Here is a 19,112-nt window from a genome sequence, read left to right on the forward strand (position 1 = left end):
GAACTGTGACTTAGTTGACTTTCGCTATTTTTCTTTCATTTTCTCTGCCTGCAAGACAATCTGCCACCCAGAAAAAAAATTCCAGATCTTATAGGAGAGCTGCAGTTTAAAGTTTCTTATTAGATAGCTCTGCAAACGACACTTTGTAGGGAGCTTAGGAGGGTGTTTTTTTGACAGATAATTTAGGAGTGAGCATTAAACTTGGTGTCATTACATTACATTTGTACTGCTTAACAAGGATTGTATTCTTTCCTGCTCTACAGCATAGGAGGAGGTTTTTGCTGTATGATCATTATGTATAATTCCATCACGATTTTGCCCAGCAATCGCTAATCATATAAATGTTAGAGGAAATCAGAGTTACTATTACAGCCACATTTAATTAACATGTTCACAAAATAGCCTTGACTTTTTTCTATACTTTTTTATTTGTATTTTTTCTTTATTGTGTCTGTACTTTCTCTACTGGTATCATGATCATCTTGAGGAGGCAATTAAACTTGCCTTGACTATAAACCTTGCTATAATGCAGGGTTTCAAAGTAGCTCAATAGCATTCCTTCTATGTTTTCCACTGGGTGCTTTTTATTGGGCAGGATATTAACATAACAAACTATGTCTGTTGTTTTAAAAGAAGCAGATGAAATCAAGTTCCAGCAAATTTCACAGCCAGCCTTATTGATGCATTATACTTATACATATCTTCTGTTACATTTTTTCCCTACTACACAACCTGTGCCTTGTATTTGGGTAGCTCTGAAAAGTTTGGGGCATGTGTTACACTATGGAACTTCACTACCAGATGAGTACTGAAAGTTTGTGCCAGCTGAACACTTGTGGGGAGGGGTGTAAGTCTTATCAAGGCTCAGTTTTTAAAGACTGTTTTTAAGAGAATTGCTGGATGTATTGTTCAGAGATGAGACAAGGCTAGTATCCATGAAATTCTCAGGTGTTCAACCACATATATGTACAAACCCTTCCTGTTCAGTAAACAAGCTGTTAATGTTATGTAAATAAATGCAGAGATTTATTTATGTAAATAAATGCAGAGATGCAGTCAAACATTGGAACAGGCTGCCCAGGGAGGTGGTAGAGTCACCATCAGTGGAATTATTAAAAAAACGTATAGATGTGGCACTCCAGGACATGGTTTAGTGGGCTTGGTGGTGTTGGGTTGATGGTTGGATTTGATGATCTTAAAGGTCTTTTCCAACCTTAATGATTTTGTGATTCGGATTCTGTGACCATTGCACTAGATCATAATGCTACACATATGCTTAAGAGATTAAATCATGGTTCACAAAACTTAAGATAATTTCTTTAAAAGCTTAAATAATGTTTCTGTGAGATATATACTAACATTTCATTTGTATGGTGGGAGACAGAGATCAAGTGACAACAGTTTCAGACTTGGTTTAGGAATGGGTTCCTGTTTGTGCAATTAATGTAGCTTTGTTTTCTGAACTGCCGTACGTAGTGGCTCTCAGAAATACAGACTTGGATGCCTAGTTCTTGACCCGTGACTTAAGGAAGAAACCATCTTTGCTGAATTGTCCTACTTTGAAGACAGTGTCAATGACAGACTTGAGTTCTTGCCTCTACTCTTCTACTGTAGCCTTGGTTTCTAGAAACTACCAAATGTCTTCCTTCTGTGTGCATGTTCCCCTGCTAAACTTTCTTCATTTTCAAACTGTCTGACTCATCAGAGTACTGAGAACATGCTGTACCATAACTTTTTCTTTAATCCCATATTAATTTTCATTCTTGCATGAAGGTGGATTATAAATACTTTGTGTCTTATCTTCCCCATAGCCATCATTATCCTTTAAAATGTTTAGCTGGTGAATGTCTCTTACCAGTTGCTTTGCCACTCTATAGCTATAAAAAGTCCTTGAGGCTTTGCAGTTGTACATGCTTGTAAGGGATATCAGCAGTATCACTCATGCATGTCTATCAAAATGGGACAGCTCGGGTTTCCAGACATGAATAAACCCTTCATAAAACTGATTTTTGTTTTTTTCTTCACCCAAGAGTGAGCTGCAGCAACTGTGTAGAGGAAACCTATTCCTCTTCTTCAAAGAGCAGTGATGATGTTATCTGGTACCATTCAATTTTATGAGACTATTACCAAAAAGACCCCATACCCAAACGAACTTTAAAACTATGGCATTCACAGAACGCTTCCTCCAGCTTCACTGAACCATCAGGAATGGGTATCCTCTGTTTGTATTTTAATGCAAAGAATATTAAACATTTATACTCTGCTTAAGCATCTTTGAAGTGGACTACAGCATTGAGTCCTATGACACCGGTAGCAACCTGTTACTTTCAATGAATGAGGCAGTTCTTCAAATATAAACACTCTAGCCATCTTCAACAGGATGTAGTTTGACTAGCAAACTTTTCATTAATTTAGTTTTTTCACTGTTGTTTGAGGTGTTTTTAACAAAAAAAAATGCAGCAAAGTGAGCATACAAGAATTTCAAGGATCCTGTGACAATTGTACAAAACTGGGAACTAAAAGCTTCCTTGGCCAGGTCACTCACCGATCCTCTGCTCGTGTGCATATCATTGCCTATCAAATCCAGGTACCCCAGCAAAACACAGGCAAATCTTTTTGAATGCTAGATGCCTCCTCAGAATGCAGACCTTTCCTGATAACATAAATTACTATAGTTGACTCATTTTGTAAAGTATAACACTTAACTGCATTAAACTATCGGTTTAAATATGCTGAAGAGCTGTGGAAATAGAGCTATGAGCTGTCCTGATGGGGATAAATACATAGGTCACTGGGGTTTTTTTTCAAGTCTAAACTTCATTAGCACAAAAAGCTTTGTCAGTTGAGACCTGACACTTGCTCTCTGTAGGTCAAAAAGATTGCTCATATTCTTTGTAAATGGCAGTAAATTATTTTTAATCTGTATCAGCAATTTAGAGATGTCAGAGTATGTCAAATCCCCTGACTTCATGAAGTGCGTTTATACAATCTCTGCAATTATTACATCTACATTATTAGTTGTGAAATTTGAGGTTAACTATTATGGTGTTTGGATGAGTGAAACTAAATCTCTCTGCATGTTCTTGAAAACAATACTGTTAATTTTCTGCATCACACTGATTTAATTCATTGGGTAAATTCCTGTGTAGCAGCAGAGAGAACAGGTAATCTTGCTATATAGTTATTTTGCTATATAATCTTGCTGTACTCTTGCATGTTTTGTTATATCTGTTTCCTGAAAACTGTATATGTAATAAGTGTATTTCTTGTGGATTTTGTATCAGGGTGACCCTGGTTCTTCTGCTGCAGGAATTAAGGTAATTTAGTTTTAAAGCAGTTGTACACTGAGAAGAGGGGTGGTTGGTCTGTGTTATTGTGGTGTCACGGACATTTCAGGTACCATTAATGTTAGGGTTTCCCCCAGCTCTATTTTTAATTCATTCTGTCAGATCTCATGTCTTTCATCTCTTTTCTTTTAGGGTGAACCCGGTGAACCTGGACGGCCTGGACAAAAGGTATTAGTTGGAAATGTTCGGTTTTCCTTTTCCTTTCTGTTGGATTTGTGATAAACGATGTTATGCAAATGTTACCAGTGGCACTTACCTGTCCTACGTTGATCCCAAGGCAGTACAATTTAACAGCCCAAAGCCTGTACACATTTGGTGTATAAACATTTTGTATTTTAAAAAAGCACAGGAATGATGATACTAATTAGCATGAAAAGCAGTATTAGAATAACCCACCTTGTTTTCTAGCCACAGTGCACTTCTTGCATTAAAAGCTTACCCAGTTGCAGCTGGGGAGACTAACAAAGAATGGCCGTGCTCCTTCAGTGATCACGTTAACCCTGCATGTTTGACTGAATATTAACCTTCAGACTATGGTACATTATTACATCTCATTAGGAAGAAAATAAATACTGACTAGAAACGCTTTCACATTTACCTGTAAGGGGAATCAAACTATTGGAGGCACGAGGCATGTTTGGAAGGACATACACCAGCTAATGCTGCCCTGTTCTTCCTTCTGGGGAAAGAAATTCCCCTGAGTGCTGCGTAGCTGAGGCTGTTTTTGCAAGTAAAGGTCCAGCGGGAGCTGTAATGGCTCCGTGCTGCATGAGGCCCTCTGAAGCCGGGGAATTTCCTCTGAATCCATAGTACATCAAACACAGTGAATGCTCTGCCTTCAGCTGCCTTTCATGAGAGTAGGAGGCAAATCCTGCTGGGAGACCTGGGGAAAGGGCAAAGAGAAGAGACAATGAGGGAACCAGATTTTTGCTTTGCAGTGCTCTGTTTCCCTCAGGAGCCTTTGGCACCATTCTTGCCCCTTATAACATTGAAAATTACCCACTGCTGCCAGAATGGAGCAGAGTCCGGCTGCTGGTTGAGCTAGCAGGTATTCCAAACAGCCAGCCAAGAACTAAAATTCTATGTAGTGAATGGCAGTACAACCATTTTCTAATACTTTGGTCTTTTGGTTACTAAGCAAAATCCCCAAATATAAATATAAAAATAATATTTTTTAAAAATAATATTTTAAATATAAAATAAAATAAGAATGTAAGTCTTTTTATTTGAGAAATTATAACTCTCTTCAATTACAATAGACTAAACAAAGACTGTTATGGTTGCAAATGTAGTTCTTTAGTAAAATGCAGTTTTAATTAGGAAAGGTAATCAAAGTAGTTTAAAGCTATCTAATCCACAGAATCACTCAGTGTGTGCATTCTGCAGTGTATGCTTTGCTTGGGTAATAAACGAGAAAATGCACTTAAGAGCCTGTTGAGATTCATACTCTCATTAGCTGGCTGCCATGGGAGCAAAACTGGCAGTGATTTATCAGCAGGTCCCTGGAACTCAGTCCCTGGGCACCCAGGTTTGATCTCATTTAGGTAACATAGACAAGTGAGACTTACACAGTTGAGACTTTCTGTAGTCTCAGCTTGTTGTTCGCACCAAAGGAAGCTTAACATGTCCTTTCCACTTCATTTCACAAGCTTCCAGTATGCCACATTCTTGTCCCTAGCCTGAACCAGCAGCTCCTGTAATGCGCTCATTCGGAGTGTCTCCTCCAGCCCGGTGCCCCATGTCTGCTGTTCTGCCCCTGCTTAGCAAGGACTTGTTGACCCCACCAGAGGTTGTGGGGGACCCTTTTTTCAACTGGAGGCATGTCTCTGCCCTCTGTGTCATCTGAATACTTTTCCCCCTACTGTGTCCCATTCCTATTTCCTTCCTGTATCTTCTCTCCTTCATTATATTTTACTTCTTCCTCTTCTTCCAGTTATTCCTTATCCATCTTCTAAGGACAGATAAATATTGAGCTGCCCACCTGAATATTATTTACATGAAATGAAACGTGATGGTATTTCAATGGCCTGGCAAGGCTGTTGTGTGCCATCTGTGTTGCAGAGGTGATAGAACAACCTGTCCTGCCAGCCTGAGCATGGGATGGAGTTAGTATACAGCCTTGGATTCTTTAAAAATCATTCTTCTCATAAATCATACTCAGATCCTTTGTATCAGGAAAGGCCCAGGATAGAAAATATTATTCATTCATCTACAATACTAATTCTAATGAAGCATTAGAGATTTCATTGTGTTGCACATTGTTTGATGTATCTTTGAGGGGCATTTTAACTGTTTTAGATTACTGTGACTCTGAACTGGTTTTGCTGGATCCTTTTGGCTTGTTATGTGTGGGCTAGCTCTGTCCCAACACTAAACGGTGACCTACTGCGGCAATACTAATAGATTATCAATTATAATTATTGAAATGCTGTGCTTAGAAGTGAAATTTAGTGCTTCCACAATTAAATGAGAAAAGGTCACAGTAGTAGTGTGGTATGTACAGCTACTGAAGTAAGAAACTGAAAAGACAGAGTAGTAGGGTTTTGGAGCTAGCATTTTGTCAGGAATGAATGCAATGGAGGCCTTTTAAAGGATTATTATTTTGCAAGAGTGACAAGCCATTTTCTGCTTTAGGCAGACATATGAAGAAATAAGTGTCTATTCAAAATGGTATCCTAGCCTCTATTCTTTCATCCATTTTATAGTTAATATTTTGAGACTGGAATCTTTCCTGTGCTTTTAGGCAATGTGAACAGTTAAAATTTTGGAGTAACTGAAATGGACAAAGAAGCTGTTATCAGATCCTTCTATAACATTTAAAAATCACTCCATTTGGTAAAGTGATTTGCAAACCCTCTATTGTTTTTTTCAGTTTGTGGCAGAACGTAATTTTGTTATTAGCGCTTCAAGTCTGTTTAAATTACTGCCTCAAAGAAGTGTCTTTGGGTACTATAATCTGATGAGCATCTATATTATGTATGCAAGTGTTTATGTTTGCATATGTATACATGTGTATATATGAGTGTATGAATGTATGTAAGTGTGTGTGTATACACACACATATGAAATATTTTAAAAGCACAATCTGTATGAATCAGCCCAAACCACAGACTTGAATTCTGGATTTCTGTAAAGCTCAGGAGTGTACAAAATCTGGAATATAGTTCAAGTCATTATAAAGGTAACAGTTGGCTTCAGAGTTCAGACCTGAGCTTCCAGAAAGTTCAGGGAATATTCAGATCCAAGGTACTGGTTAGAAGCCATCTCTGTATCAAGATAAAGCCTCCAGCTTTTAAAATAATGTTTTCTTCACATGTTATTACTCTCTTTTTTTTTTTCTCTGTTCATCATCTTTATTTCCCTAGACTACATCTTTCCATTTAGCTGATATCTCAAAATGACCATTTGTGCAAATGTTGTCATTCTTGTGTTAGACTAATATCAACTTCATTTCAAAATTAATACATTCAGTTTTCAATTCCTGTTATAAAAGTACCCTTGCAAATGCAGTACTATAGGTCTTTTAATTGCAATTTTAAATAAGCAGGGCGTTTCTGGGTAAAGCAATAGAAGGTTACATTCCCACTATCTTTCATGACACCATGTATATTCACAGATAAATAGCAAGCACTGAAATGATGCTATGAATAGCTCTATAAAAATGATGGCCCAGTTATAATTAGACAGTCCTGCTTGAATTGCACATTTTAAACCAACCTCTACTGAATTGCTTTGTAGCTAAATCAGACAGTTAACACAGCACAATATCTAGCTCAGAGTTGAAAATGGAACAGAATTAAAAATCTGTCCTAAGTATGGAACTGAAATGTCAGCATGTGAAATGAACCAGTGTTGCTTGTTTTCTTCTCTTTTGGTGAAGGCTAACGTGAATTCATTTTTGGCTTTCATGACATGGATTTTCAACCTGGGTGTCATTTTCACATCCAAAGTTCCCAGAAGATATTGAAGTTCTTAACATGATTCTTACTAATTGTACATTTAAGTCACTCATTTTGAAAATATCAGTCCTGCTTGAACTGACTAGCGGTCATCTATTCTCTTTTATCTTGCTGCAGAATATACAGAGGTATTCACTGGATAGTGACCATAACTGAATAATGTCTGTAATATTATGTAATTTTCCTGTATAGGGTGAACCAGGTCTTCCTGGGCTTCCTGGACTCCCTGGGATAAAGGTAAATAAACTGTAGTCTCTGTTGTACTGGGGGGACACCACAAAGAGGGAGGGACTGCAAGAATGTGGCTAAAATGGACTTACTGTATTTGTGCTAGATCTTCTTCTGAGTCTTCTGTATTGAACTGGGGATTGTCACAGGAAGATTTCACATGAAAAATTGGTTGTGTCTATGAGTAAGGAAACAGTATTTCTTACATTAAAATGTGAAGTAGAATATTGCATTCTAGTGCTTTAAAAAAATAATCTAATATAGATTTTTTAATATATTTTTATTTAATGGAAGAGTCTTGTCATCCTTGGCTTGTCACCAAGTTTTACTTGGTTTCCACTTTGATGGGTGCTTTCCAGTAGCAATAGTCTACTGAATTTACCAAGCCTCCAGCCAGAAAACTGCATTAATTATACACAGGCTGTGCAGAACTGGCTCTGTCGACAAAAATACTCTGTGCTCCATTACACAGAAGTGATTTCCACTGACAAGTCAAAATGTTTTAATAAGATTCAATTCAGTATTAGGTACAGTCCCTGACCTAATACCTGGTTTAGTCCCTGGCTTCCGGTTTGTCTGGGATCTTTAGGTAAAGTTGATACAAAAGACATGTGGTTGGTTTAGTTCTAGCATAAGTGGTTGCATTGGGAGTTGCAGACACTTGCACAGTTTGAGCTGTAACTGTATAATGCTACACATATCCTGAGTGAGTGCAGATTAGAGTGGTTGCTTCTCTTTCGTGCCAGACTCTTATTTCACCAAAAAAAATCTCTTTGAAACTTTTTCTTTGCATTCCAGCATGGGCCTGTGTATACCTCAGGAGATAGTTTATATCATTTCTCCAATAACAAGGGGGATAAGCCTGAGGCCAAACCCTTTTCCATTTTGGTAGGATTCAGGATTTATCTCGTGGAATGTAACATTTGCAGTGTTTTCAAGGGACCTGTGAATTGCCACAGCATTGAAGCATAATGTCCCTTCTGTGTTATAAGTGAATTGTGGGAAGAATTGAACATACATATGAAAGTTGGTATGTTGTAATAGCAGAAAATATAGTTCCCAGGGAGGTTGTTCATTTTCTGCAAGAATGAACCTTATATTGATTAGTGAAGATCATGTAGGAGCAGAGTCCTTTGTGTGATGAAACTATTTTTATAAGGACCTTTGACAGCAATCCCTATTCTGTTTACTTTAACAGCGAGCAAAGAGGTAGCTCAGTTGGAGGTCAGTGCCAGTGTCCTCGGGCACTTGCCAAAACCAACTGGAGTTATGGCTGATCTTCGGGCGTTCCATGTTTGTGCAGACCATGCAAGTCCATGCATATCATCAGCAAGTAAATAAAAAAGTCTAAATCTGGGTGTCTGCTCTGGGAAAATTATTGCTGTTAAGCTTTATTTGTTGGTGGTAAGAATGGTTCAGAAGGGCAGCTTTCAGATTCACCTGAAAGGCAAGATGTGAAGTGAAAAATGGATGAAGTGTGGGAGATTTACCTAGTTGAAAATATGTTTCAGAATTTAGTGGATACAGTGGAAAAACAGTACAGTTGCCTGCAGAACAAAATGGAATAATTTGGTCAAATATTAATCTTTTAGGAGAATGCTAGCTTCTCTTAAAAGTCTAGGCCAGAGGGAGACAAGTGGTGGTTCAGTGAAGATATTCCATCTAGTGCAATTCTGCATTGAGGTGGCTAGGTGCACCCTAGATGGTGACCAGCAAGCTAGCAGAACATGCATAGGAGAGAGCAAAGCAGATCTGGTCACATCAGACCTGCAGGATGAGTGGTGTTTGATTCAAAGCATTTGTAAACTCTGGTTAATTAAGGAGCCTATAGAAAAAAGCCTGGATTTTTCTGTCACAGAGCCTATGTCTGTGGTATGAGAAGCGGTAACAGAAATCAGAGGATGGCTGGAGTTAGGAATATGGGCACTCATCAGCAAAGAAAAAGCAGTAGCTTAGCCCCTTTCCTCACCCTCTGTTTTAGCAAACGTTTATTTATCACCGTGGAAAAATCATCTCATCAATTTCCAAGAACAGCTTCAGTAATACCTTATGGAGAAACAAATTTCCAGTGAACTGATGTTGATCGAAAGCTACTTTGAAATAACAGTGTCTGGGTGAGAAACTTGAGCATGGAGGAAATCCAATTGTCCGGACTTGCAATCTGTTGGTGTTATCATGGTGTTCCTGCACAAAATTGAAAGCAATCTTATTTGGAGCAATGACTTCCCCCCCGACCCTACCCCCCACCCCGATTGTTCCTTGGTTTTTGTTAAATTTTTTTCAGGGCTTCTGGGGCCTGTTCCTATCAGGACTTTATAAAACTCTCTAAGATATGTCTTTGCTATTCTATCTTAATAGTGATACGCAGTGGTGGCATAATGCAACACAGTACAAACCTCGCACAATGTCATTGCAACATCTAGGAACCTGTTACAACATGTAAGAAGTTTCCATAAGGGAAGTTTTTCCTAACCCTTAAATGGATTACAGAGTTATTGTGCATTTGCGTGTCAGCACAGTAGCTGTCAGCAGGATTTTGCAGGCTATTCCCAAACTTGGCGAGATGGACATCGGGCAACTCAAGCAAAGTGCTAGCAGGGAAATGTAGGAAGTGACAAGGTTCAATACAAGGCAGTGGCCATTTAATCTCTTTCCCAGTAGGAAAAACTAAATATTCTTGTATTGCTGGTATTATTTTGATACTATTCTTGTTTTCTGCAGTATTTATCTCTTCAGTTTCTCTTAACATTGCGCAGACATGCACACACACACTCAGAAGTCTTCTACAAAATTTTCTGTTGAGGTCCCTTGCAGCTAAAAAGCTTTAGGGTTCTCATCGCACTTTTTGATCTTTTTTCAGTCTTATATAATTGGAATTACAGAATGTTCTCCAAATTTGTCTCTTCCTCTGATGTTCTAGAAATTAACAAATTCTATTCGTTTTCTGGCTTTTGCCTTGAGTTATTGGTAAAACACATTTTCCAAGCAGATTAGGAAAGGTTAGCCCTAGGTTGCAAGTGCATCTGAAATGCATTAATTCTTGTAGATGAATAGATACAGCTTAACCAGTTTTCAACTGGCCAAGTGGTCAAGGAATGGGGCAACATATTTTCTGGAAATTAGATAATTAAGTAGTAAAAGTTCATATCCATTTGATATACAGTAACTCAAATCACACAGGTGATTTCAAGTGAACAAACTAGCTGTCTGAGGGTCATGTTTACAGAGCTTTTATGTTCTAAACAGCTTTGGAATTGTTGGATGTTGATGGACTGATACATACAAGCATCTTCAAGACAGGTGAGAAGAAAGAGGCAAGAAAAGACTCCACGTGGTTTAATTTTGAAAGAATTTCCTCTAGTACTTCCACGTAAAGAAAAGATCAAGATACAGGCATATTCTGCACATGGGAAACTCTTGGATGTAGTTCTTCTGGTCTTAAATATTTACCTTTTAACTATTGCGTAAGAAATTGAAGTCTCCTTTTCTTTAAATCTGTTACTTGATCTACAAATTTGCTTTCATGTGAATGAATCTCTCCACAGTGGCAGGCTGTATTATGAAATGGTTTAGGTAACTGTGCACATGCATAGCACTCTTTACAAATGCTAAACCAGCCTGCGAAAACATACATGTCATGCCAGGCAGTGGACCATATCTTTCCAGCTACATCTCATCTTTCTTTTCATGGTTGAAGAAGCTTCCCAACACATCCATTCCAGTATGCTTGAACATGTAGCCAAACTACTTAAAGGATTAATAAATACTAATCACTGGGAAAGTTTCAGCTTCTTATAATGCCATTTCAGTTAATTAATCAGTTTTCCCAGGAACCTGTTAGAGCTCGGATGAACGTGACACTGGAGTCTGAATGAACAGCAATATTGGACGGACATGCAAGTATCATATCTGAATTCAGAGTATGCAGCAGGGTCTTTTATTACGTACTTTTCTAGACCCATTCACTATGCACATGCGGATGTTTTGGGAGTTCTTCCTGTTCTTTTTCATTCTCTCCTCGTTGTCAGTTGGTGCCATGGAGGAAACACAAGCGCAGTCAGTTATTTCCAAGACAGTGATGAAGCTGTCTGTGACATGCTGGAGAAACGTTTCTCAAGCACCTGTTGCTGTTTAGGAATGGCTGGAAACTTAATGAGCCCCTGAATGTGTTCCACCGTGTCACTTGGGAAGCAAGTAAGGCACCTAAACACAGAATATTAACTCATCGCTCTGATATCCCCCAACTGACGCCAAGCAGACGCAGAATACTTTCTATGAAACAGAAACTTCATATGTCTGTTTTATCTCATAACTTTCATGGGATGATACATACAAGGCAGCACTCACTTACTGTAGTGGAAATCATGCATACCCTTGTTCATTTTAACGTCAGACATCTCTCAAATCCACTGTGTTGCGTTTTCTGGAATTTGGGTGGTACAGTCCTCAACTTCATCACTGCAATGGGAAGCCTTCACAGAACACAAGCCTCTTCTCAGTAGCAGCACTTTATTCAGAATCTGGCTTTTCTTTAGCATTTCTGCCATTTCTTCCTCTGTTTTTTAAACAAATACTGAAACAAATCTCGTCAGTGCAACTAAGTTTTTATTCCATCACGTTCAAGAAAACTGTTGTTGAATGATTTGGCACAAGAAAAGAAAGGCTGTTTAGCCCTTCTGCTTTTGGGAGGTAGGGAAAGTTTTCTGTGTTTTCAAATCCAGTGGAACTGGCTGATTCAATAGACTTGCCAGTATGCAGCATCTTGTATCTTTTTATACAATTACTTTGATTGACTTCCCTGGGACTGTGTCTGAGCAAGGTTTCTGAAGAACCTGGATAAGGATATGGGAATTTGAATCATGGATTGGGGTTTTTTTTTTCTTTTTCTTTTTATGAAAGCAAAATCAGTTCTAATTTTCATGTGTTCTGTACTTAAATTTCTTTTTTTCTGTTCATACTCAAAGATGCTACCCTGTGACTTTCCTAATTCCATGTAGAGACTGAAAATCTCGCTGCTCCACAGAACTTATTTTTTTAGCTTCAGAAGAGTTGATACTCCTTTCATCCAGTGAGTTCTGTTACAAAAGAAAACTCAGAGAAAATGAGAGGCAGAATTTTCAAGATGGATGCTTTTCGTTTAGAAAGAGAGCGACTGTTGTTGAGCTCATGTGTTTAGATGTTACTCTTGTCATCTGGTAGCAAAGTGAAAGGAAATGTGAAGTAAGTGGTAGTTCCAAGCATTTCATTTTGGAGTCAATGCCATTCACCTATAGGAAAGTTCTTCAAACTCCCCTTTTCCCCCAGGAGTTCCTAGAAAGGCTGAGCACATTTTCCTAATGAATTTTTCCTTTCTTCTTCCTGTTTTTCTTCTTGTTAGTGACTGTCACCAGGAAACCTGTAGTGCCAATATCTCTCTCTCCCCATTTTTTTCAGGACTCAGATATTCTTGCCCAGGCTTCAGTCATCTTTATCCTATAGGTCATCATACACAGAACTCTTCCTAGCCTGAACTCAGGTGGTGAGAGGAACCAGCTGACCTTGTGACAGACATCTCCAAATCCTGGATGCAGAGATGTGCTGGAGATGTTAATTGCAGCAATTGAAAATTGTGAGAATACAGCTTCAAACCCTGTTTCATAGAAACCTAGGTTTCTCCCTGATATGCGCTTGCCTTAGCTGATACAAATTTTGAAATATTCAAGTGTGAACTAATTTCCAACCTTTCATCACTCACATACAGTGTTCTTTAAGAGTGGGTCACCTGCCTGAGTAGAGGAAAATGTGCAGTGTAGTATAGGTCAAATACTGAAAAGTGGGCTATAAGGATGCATGTTCTGGGTGAAAATAGGAACTGATCATAAAAAAATAGGACTTAGTACCCGCATTTAGAGGGCTAGTTTTCAGAAGTAGCTCTATGCATGGGTAGGTAAGATAGAAAATTTAAAAAATTACACAACTGTGCAATTAATGTACAGTATTCAGTTCCCAGAGTGGAAGTCTATACACAAGCATATATCTCTATGGATGTAGTTACATATCTAGCTTTGTTCTTTCATTCCTAGCTGTCTGGTTTCCATATGTTATGGCAGTAATCACTTGTATAGGGCAGACATGTAATTTCCCAGAACTAATTTTGAGAATCAAGGCCAGAAAATGAAACCATCATTAACATGGGACGGTATGCACGTGTCAGGTGTGTTTACTGGGGTGTTCTTCGAGATATATGCAGTTCTTATTAATCTGTCAGAAACTATATCCTCTAAATCATGAAAACTCATTTTTTTTCATGGAAGAGGCTAAAACATAAGTAACTGAAACACAGGATGTTGTTTCCTCTAAAGCTATTACTAGTTGGGAGACTGAGCTTATAAGGATCTATTTCACAGCATCTGTTTTATAGCATAGTTTAATTTTTCTTTGGTAAAAAAATCAATCCAAATCCAAAATTTTGAAACAGCTGAATAATCTGAGAGTCCAATGTTTTGCTGTATTCAGAAATCAAGTATTTTGTCATCCATAAAGAAGACTTAACATCAGTAATCTGAAACTATTTCTGTGCTTCAAATACACAATTTTAGATGGTCAGAAATGAGCGCATGCAATAAAGTTCTTTGTCTTTCAGAGTTGCAACAAAAATTCCTTAGATTCATCATCTAAGTGTTTTCTAAATGAAACAAGTTGGGGCCAGACTTTTCATAATTTAGCAGTTCAGTCATTGCAAAGTATTAAAAACAAGGCACTCATTACAACAAGTGTTTTTATTCTAATCCTCAAAAGTAAGTACGATGCTGACTTGAATTATAATTAGTCTTTAAGTAAGAAGTCCTTGATATGGCTAATGCATGCAGAATTAATCAGAATTATTACTGGTTCTGTTAGCACCTTTTCAAAGCAACGTACCTTCTAAGCAGGCAGAACTTAAAAGCAATGAGAAAACTAGGCTCACTAAAAGGCAATAAATGTTGTACAAAGTAGGGCTCATTGTGAAGCTTCAGCGTTTTAGCCAGGTTGTAAGGTTTTACTTCTCTAACTCTAAATGAATCATAAAAGCTAAACATGTATTTGGAAATTCTAAACCAGAATTGTTTTTCTAAGTTTCGAGACTGATTAGGGAGTACAGATATTGTTTCAAATGCGATGAGTGAGCCAGACAACCTGTTTTAACTGGCCATTTCTGGAGCCAATTCTGAACGGGTATGAAAAGACCTTATAAAATGGGGTTAGGGTTTTTTATCAGATTTCCTTTTACCTTGCTCATTTCCTTCTCATGAGCTGAATACTGTAGTCCTCCCGAGAGCAAAATTCCCATGGACATCAGGCTATATATAAAGTCCCCTTAATGCCCTTCACAGTGAGAAACTATAATGTGCCATTCCCTCTGACTTCTGTAGTCCAAGGCCAGCTGAGTTTCTGAGAAATCACTTCTCTGGAACTGAGTGCCACCGACGTAGGCAGGGCACGAGCAGGCATGGCTTCATCAACTGCCCTGGATTGCTGTGTTCTAGACTCCTGAGAATTTGGCCCTCACTCCTTTAGAGAGTGGAAAAGTTGCAGTATTTTGGTTAGATAGCAACCTCTGAAACAAAATCTGAGGGCAGCAGATGGCAATTTCCAGAAAATCAGCACAGGCACCAGTGAACCAAATCCAATTTATTATAACTTCATAGCTATTCTCCAAATCACCTTGCATCTGCGTTTGGAGGGTTTTTTTGTTAGCTCTTGTTCTATATATCTCCACCTTTGCATGATTCTTTCAGTAGTGTTAGGCAAGGGAAGTACATCATACTGGTTTTGTTTTAAATAGGCCTGTGAGTGAGTCAGGGTACATCTAAGACAAGCATACCGTGGTCTCTTGATGTACTAAAATGAGGACCGTTCCATGTCAGTGCCTGTCAGAAAGGACACTTTGAGCTCTCCCAAGGTCTGTGACTCTTGAGGATTTTGCAGGCTGCCCCATGCCAGACGCAGGAATTCAGACGGATAGGAGTTTGGAAGCTTTAAGCCTGTCCCCAAGTTGTGTGTTGAAGCATGTCAGGGTTCTCCTCCAGCCCACACAGCTGAGTTTTCCATGTATAGAAACCGTGGGGTGAGCCCACATTAGCAGAATCCTCCAGAGAAATTCTGGATGCTTTGGCATGGTTTGTTAAGCCAGAGATGCGCACACAGGAGTCCTGGCCTTGGCACGTCTGGGCTTGCCAGTGAAGGCCGGGGAAAGGTGCTCGTGTCCTGGCTCCATGGTAGACCTGCCAGTCAGCCCTGGAGGCACAGAACTGCCATGGTCCCAGCACGGGTGCAGGCACTGAATAGAATATTTCAGGACCAATGAACTGTGTACTAAAGGTGAGAGTTTGACATTTAAACTTCTCTGGCTAGTTCTAGTGCATAGCGGTTGATATGGATAAGGGTTAAAACGACACTGCTCCTTGCAAATTCATGGCCTAAAGGTAGGTTTAGTCTCATTTCTATAGCATAGAGAAAACAATTCAGTAATCTGATGTAGAAGGAAAATAGTAAGGTGGCCATGAGACTTTAAAAAAAATTTTAAGAGCTCTTGCACAGTTTATATACGTAAAGGGAGTAACTGGCTCATGTCTTTTAGGGGTTTAGCAACAGTAAAATATTTTATCAGTCACTTCAACTATTTTTATTTACCAAAGTAGGATAGCTTCGGTAATTTCAGAAATGGAAGGAAATTTATTTCTTTGTTATAGAAAAGCTGATGGTTTGGGCGCTTTTCTGCAGCACAGGTTTTCTTCTCAGGCAAACATTGATCTGGATGGGAAAATGTGTGTTCTATTCATTAGAAGAATAATTACAGTAGGAAGAGCCTTCTGTGGGAAAACAGTGTATCCAACAACTGCTGTTCTCTATTGACCGCTTGTATCAGCATAGAGCTGTGTATTGGCAGGCACTGGAATTGAACTGGGCCTGTCTGTGAGAACAAAATTTCAAATAATTGTGTTGCTGTATGTCTCAACTATGCAATGAAGGCTAATTCTGAGTATAGCATTGGAACTACGTTGTTAATAAATGTTTGCCAAATTAGTGGTGTTTAAAACAGCAATTAGCATTGCAAATGGGATTTCAATTGTTGCATGTTTTTTAAGTGAAAGTCCAAGTTTTAGCCAATTGCAGGTTCTATAAAAATTAAATTAAGATAGCAACAGTGAACAGAATGTCTTAGGGTTAACCTCTGATATCAAAGCTAGCCTCTGCCTCAGCCCATAAAAGCTTTGATCATCATGAAAACCAGTTATGAATATGTCTAGATAATAATTCTCATAAAAATTTGACTATCCTCTGAAGTAAATTACAAGGTGGCTTTTTTCTATTAAATTCTGATGGAGCTCACATTATGCTAGGTATACAGCATGCCATTATAAGGCCCTTTTCTGTTTCAGACATTTTACGTTGAGAGGTGAAAATGAACATTAACAAGGATTGTTAAAAGTAGTATACCATTCGCTGTCTGACCCACTAGTATTTCTACAGTTCACAAACATTTGAAGGTGAAAATGAGCACGCATAGAGATAGTCTCTTAGTCTCTTAAAATATTAACATATCAAGCCATTAAAAATTATTCTTAAAAAGATAAAAAAATCACTCCTGTAAAACGGCAGCAATTCACAACCTTGTTGATTTGTTTTTTTAATGCCAATATGCCTGTGTTGTATGATTGATACAAATTGCTCCAAGCCCTAACAGCAGATGAAGTTTGAATGCTGGAATTCATCTTGTTGACTTCCTGTGCAGTGTGGTGGTTTCTAAACAATGGTTTCATAACTGTGCCAAAGGGTTAAACTAAAATGCATGAAGACTCATTGCTTGATGATGGCTTTCTATACAGCTGCCAAACTGTATTTCAAATGGGGGAGCTCCTTACATTTCTTTCAAAACCTACCTGTTTAACTTCTCTTTCCAGATTTTGTGTTCCCTGCCTCTGCTTTAGCAGGCAAAGAAGCTTGTGGTAGATTCTCACTAGATAAAACTTTGTTTTTATTGTAAGAAGTTGCAGGGAGATGTTTAGAAAAGTAGTATAAATCTTGGTTACTCTGGTTGCTTGCATTCCACTCAGCATTTCATGGTAGTTTGGAACAAATTCTGAGCTCATTTAAGCAAGAGACTTAAGATGAGGAGATGCTTCGGTGAATCTCAGAGCTATAGTGTTGTCAAATCAAAGTGCAGTCTCAAGCAAGCCTTTACTCTGCTTTCCTGCAGCTAGGTGCCAGCTAAATCATAGATGTTGTATACTTAAATAAAAACTAAACCCCTTAGTTCTTAATTTCCTAACTACATTCCTCTATGGTTCTGGCATCGTGTTTGTGTGACGGACAGAATGGTCTCTCCCTTGCCTTTGCCTAACAGGGACATCAGCACGACTTACTGAGAGGAAGCTGTTCTCTTTAGATTTCACACACCATTGGCAGTGCTAATTTTGATACATTTCTCATTTCCTTTTTTTGCTATCTGATTGGCACAAAGGACAACATAAAGCAGGAAGTCAGCGATGTTTTCAGAATGTTGCAGGACATAGTAGGTACACGGAATGGGCACTGCTTCTCATGTAAATGCTCCTCTTCTGAGTAACCGAGACACAAACGCCAGAGACAAACCTGATACAGCTGTTACCAACTTTGAATGGTGCAGAAGTATGAGCGTTTAGCCTTATGCTGCGGTTACACTCAAGAGATCTGAAATATTAGAGAGGACACGGCTTAGTTTCAAATCATCCAAACATGTTGTCTTTTTACTTAGAAGCTTAGTTCAGATGCCAAAACAGATCTGTCTTTTAATCTACTCAGCCCCACTAGCACCCGATAGAGGGAAAGTTGCATGTTTTTCTTAACATAGCCAGGTCTTAACTACTGCAGTTTGTTTCACGTCTGATAAGAATACACTGTTGGATCATGTTCAACTTGGCATCCACCATAACCACCACGTCTTTCTCAGCAGAGCTGTTACTCAGCCAGTTAGTTCCTAGTCTCTGCTGATACACCACTTCTTCCACTCCACATTTGATAATGTTGTAAAGCTCTGTGTCATATAAGGTCTGTATTCTACTGTAGTGGTTTAACCCCAGACGGCAATTAAGCCCCACACAGCTGCTCACCCACTCCCCCCTGGTGGGATGGGGCAGAGAATCAAAAGAGTAAAAGTGAGAAAACTCATGGGTTGAGGTAAAGACCATTTAATAGGTAAAGCAAAAGCCACACACACAAGCAAAGCAAAATAAGGAATTTGTTCACTCTTCCCATCAGCAGGCAGGTGTTCAGCCATCTCCAGGAAAGCAGAGTTCCATCACACATAATGGTTCCTTGGGAAGACAAACGTCATAACTCTGAATGCCCTCCCCTTCCTTCTTCTTCCCCCAGTTTTGTATGCTGAGCATGGCGTCATATCGTATGGTATATCCCTTTGGTCAGTTGGGGTCAGCTGTCCCAGCTGTGTCCCCTTCCCAGTCTCTTGTGCACCCCCAGCCTCCTCTGTGATGGGGTGAGAAGCAGAAGCCTTAACTCTGTGCAAGCACTGCTCAGCAATAACGAAAACATCCCTGTGTTATCAACACTGCTTTCAGCA

The 19,112-nt window shown here is 38.9% G+C and overlaps 1 protein-coding gene across 1 annotated transcript in view; it reads left to right on the top strand.

Annotated features, from left to right (window-relative positions):
* COL25A1 (collagen type XXV alpha 1 chain) overlaps positions 1-19,112 on the top strand; it is a gene marked incomplete at its 3' end in the record, with an annotated part of 329,066 nt that overhangs the window by 272,232 nt on the left and 37,722 nt on the right. Inside the window, exons 18-20 of the mRNA XM_081999113.1 lie at positions 3,285-3,317; positions 3,480-3,515; positions 7,499-7,543. Of these exons, the coding sequence (XP_081855239.1) occupies positions 3,285-3,317; positions 3,480-3,515; positions 7,499-7,543 (114 nt within the window). The remainder of the gene's footprint in view (positions 1-3,284; positions 3,318-3,479; positions 3,516-7,498; positions 7,544-19,112) is intronic.

The sequence above is a fragment of the Phaethon aethereus genome (genome assembly GCF_964289735.1).
Source record: "Phaethon aethereus genome assembly, chromosome: 4".
Taxonomy (NCBI): Eukaryota; Metazoa; Chordata; class Aves; order Phaethontiformes; family Phaethontidae; genus Phaethon; species Phaethon aethereus.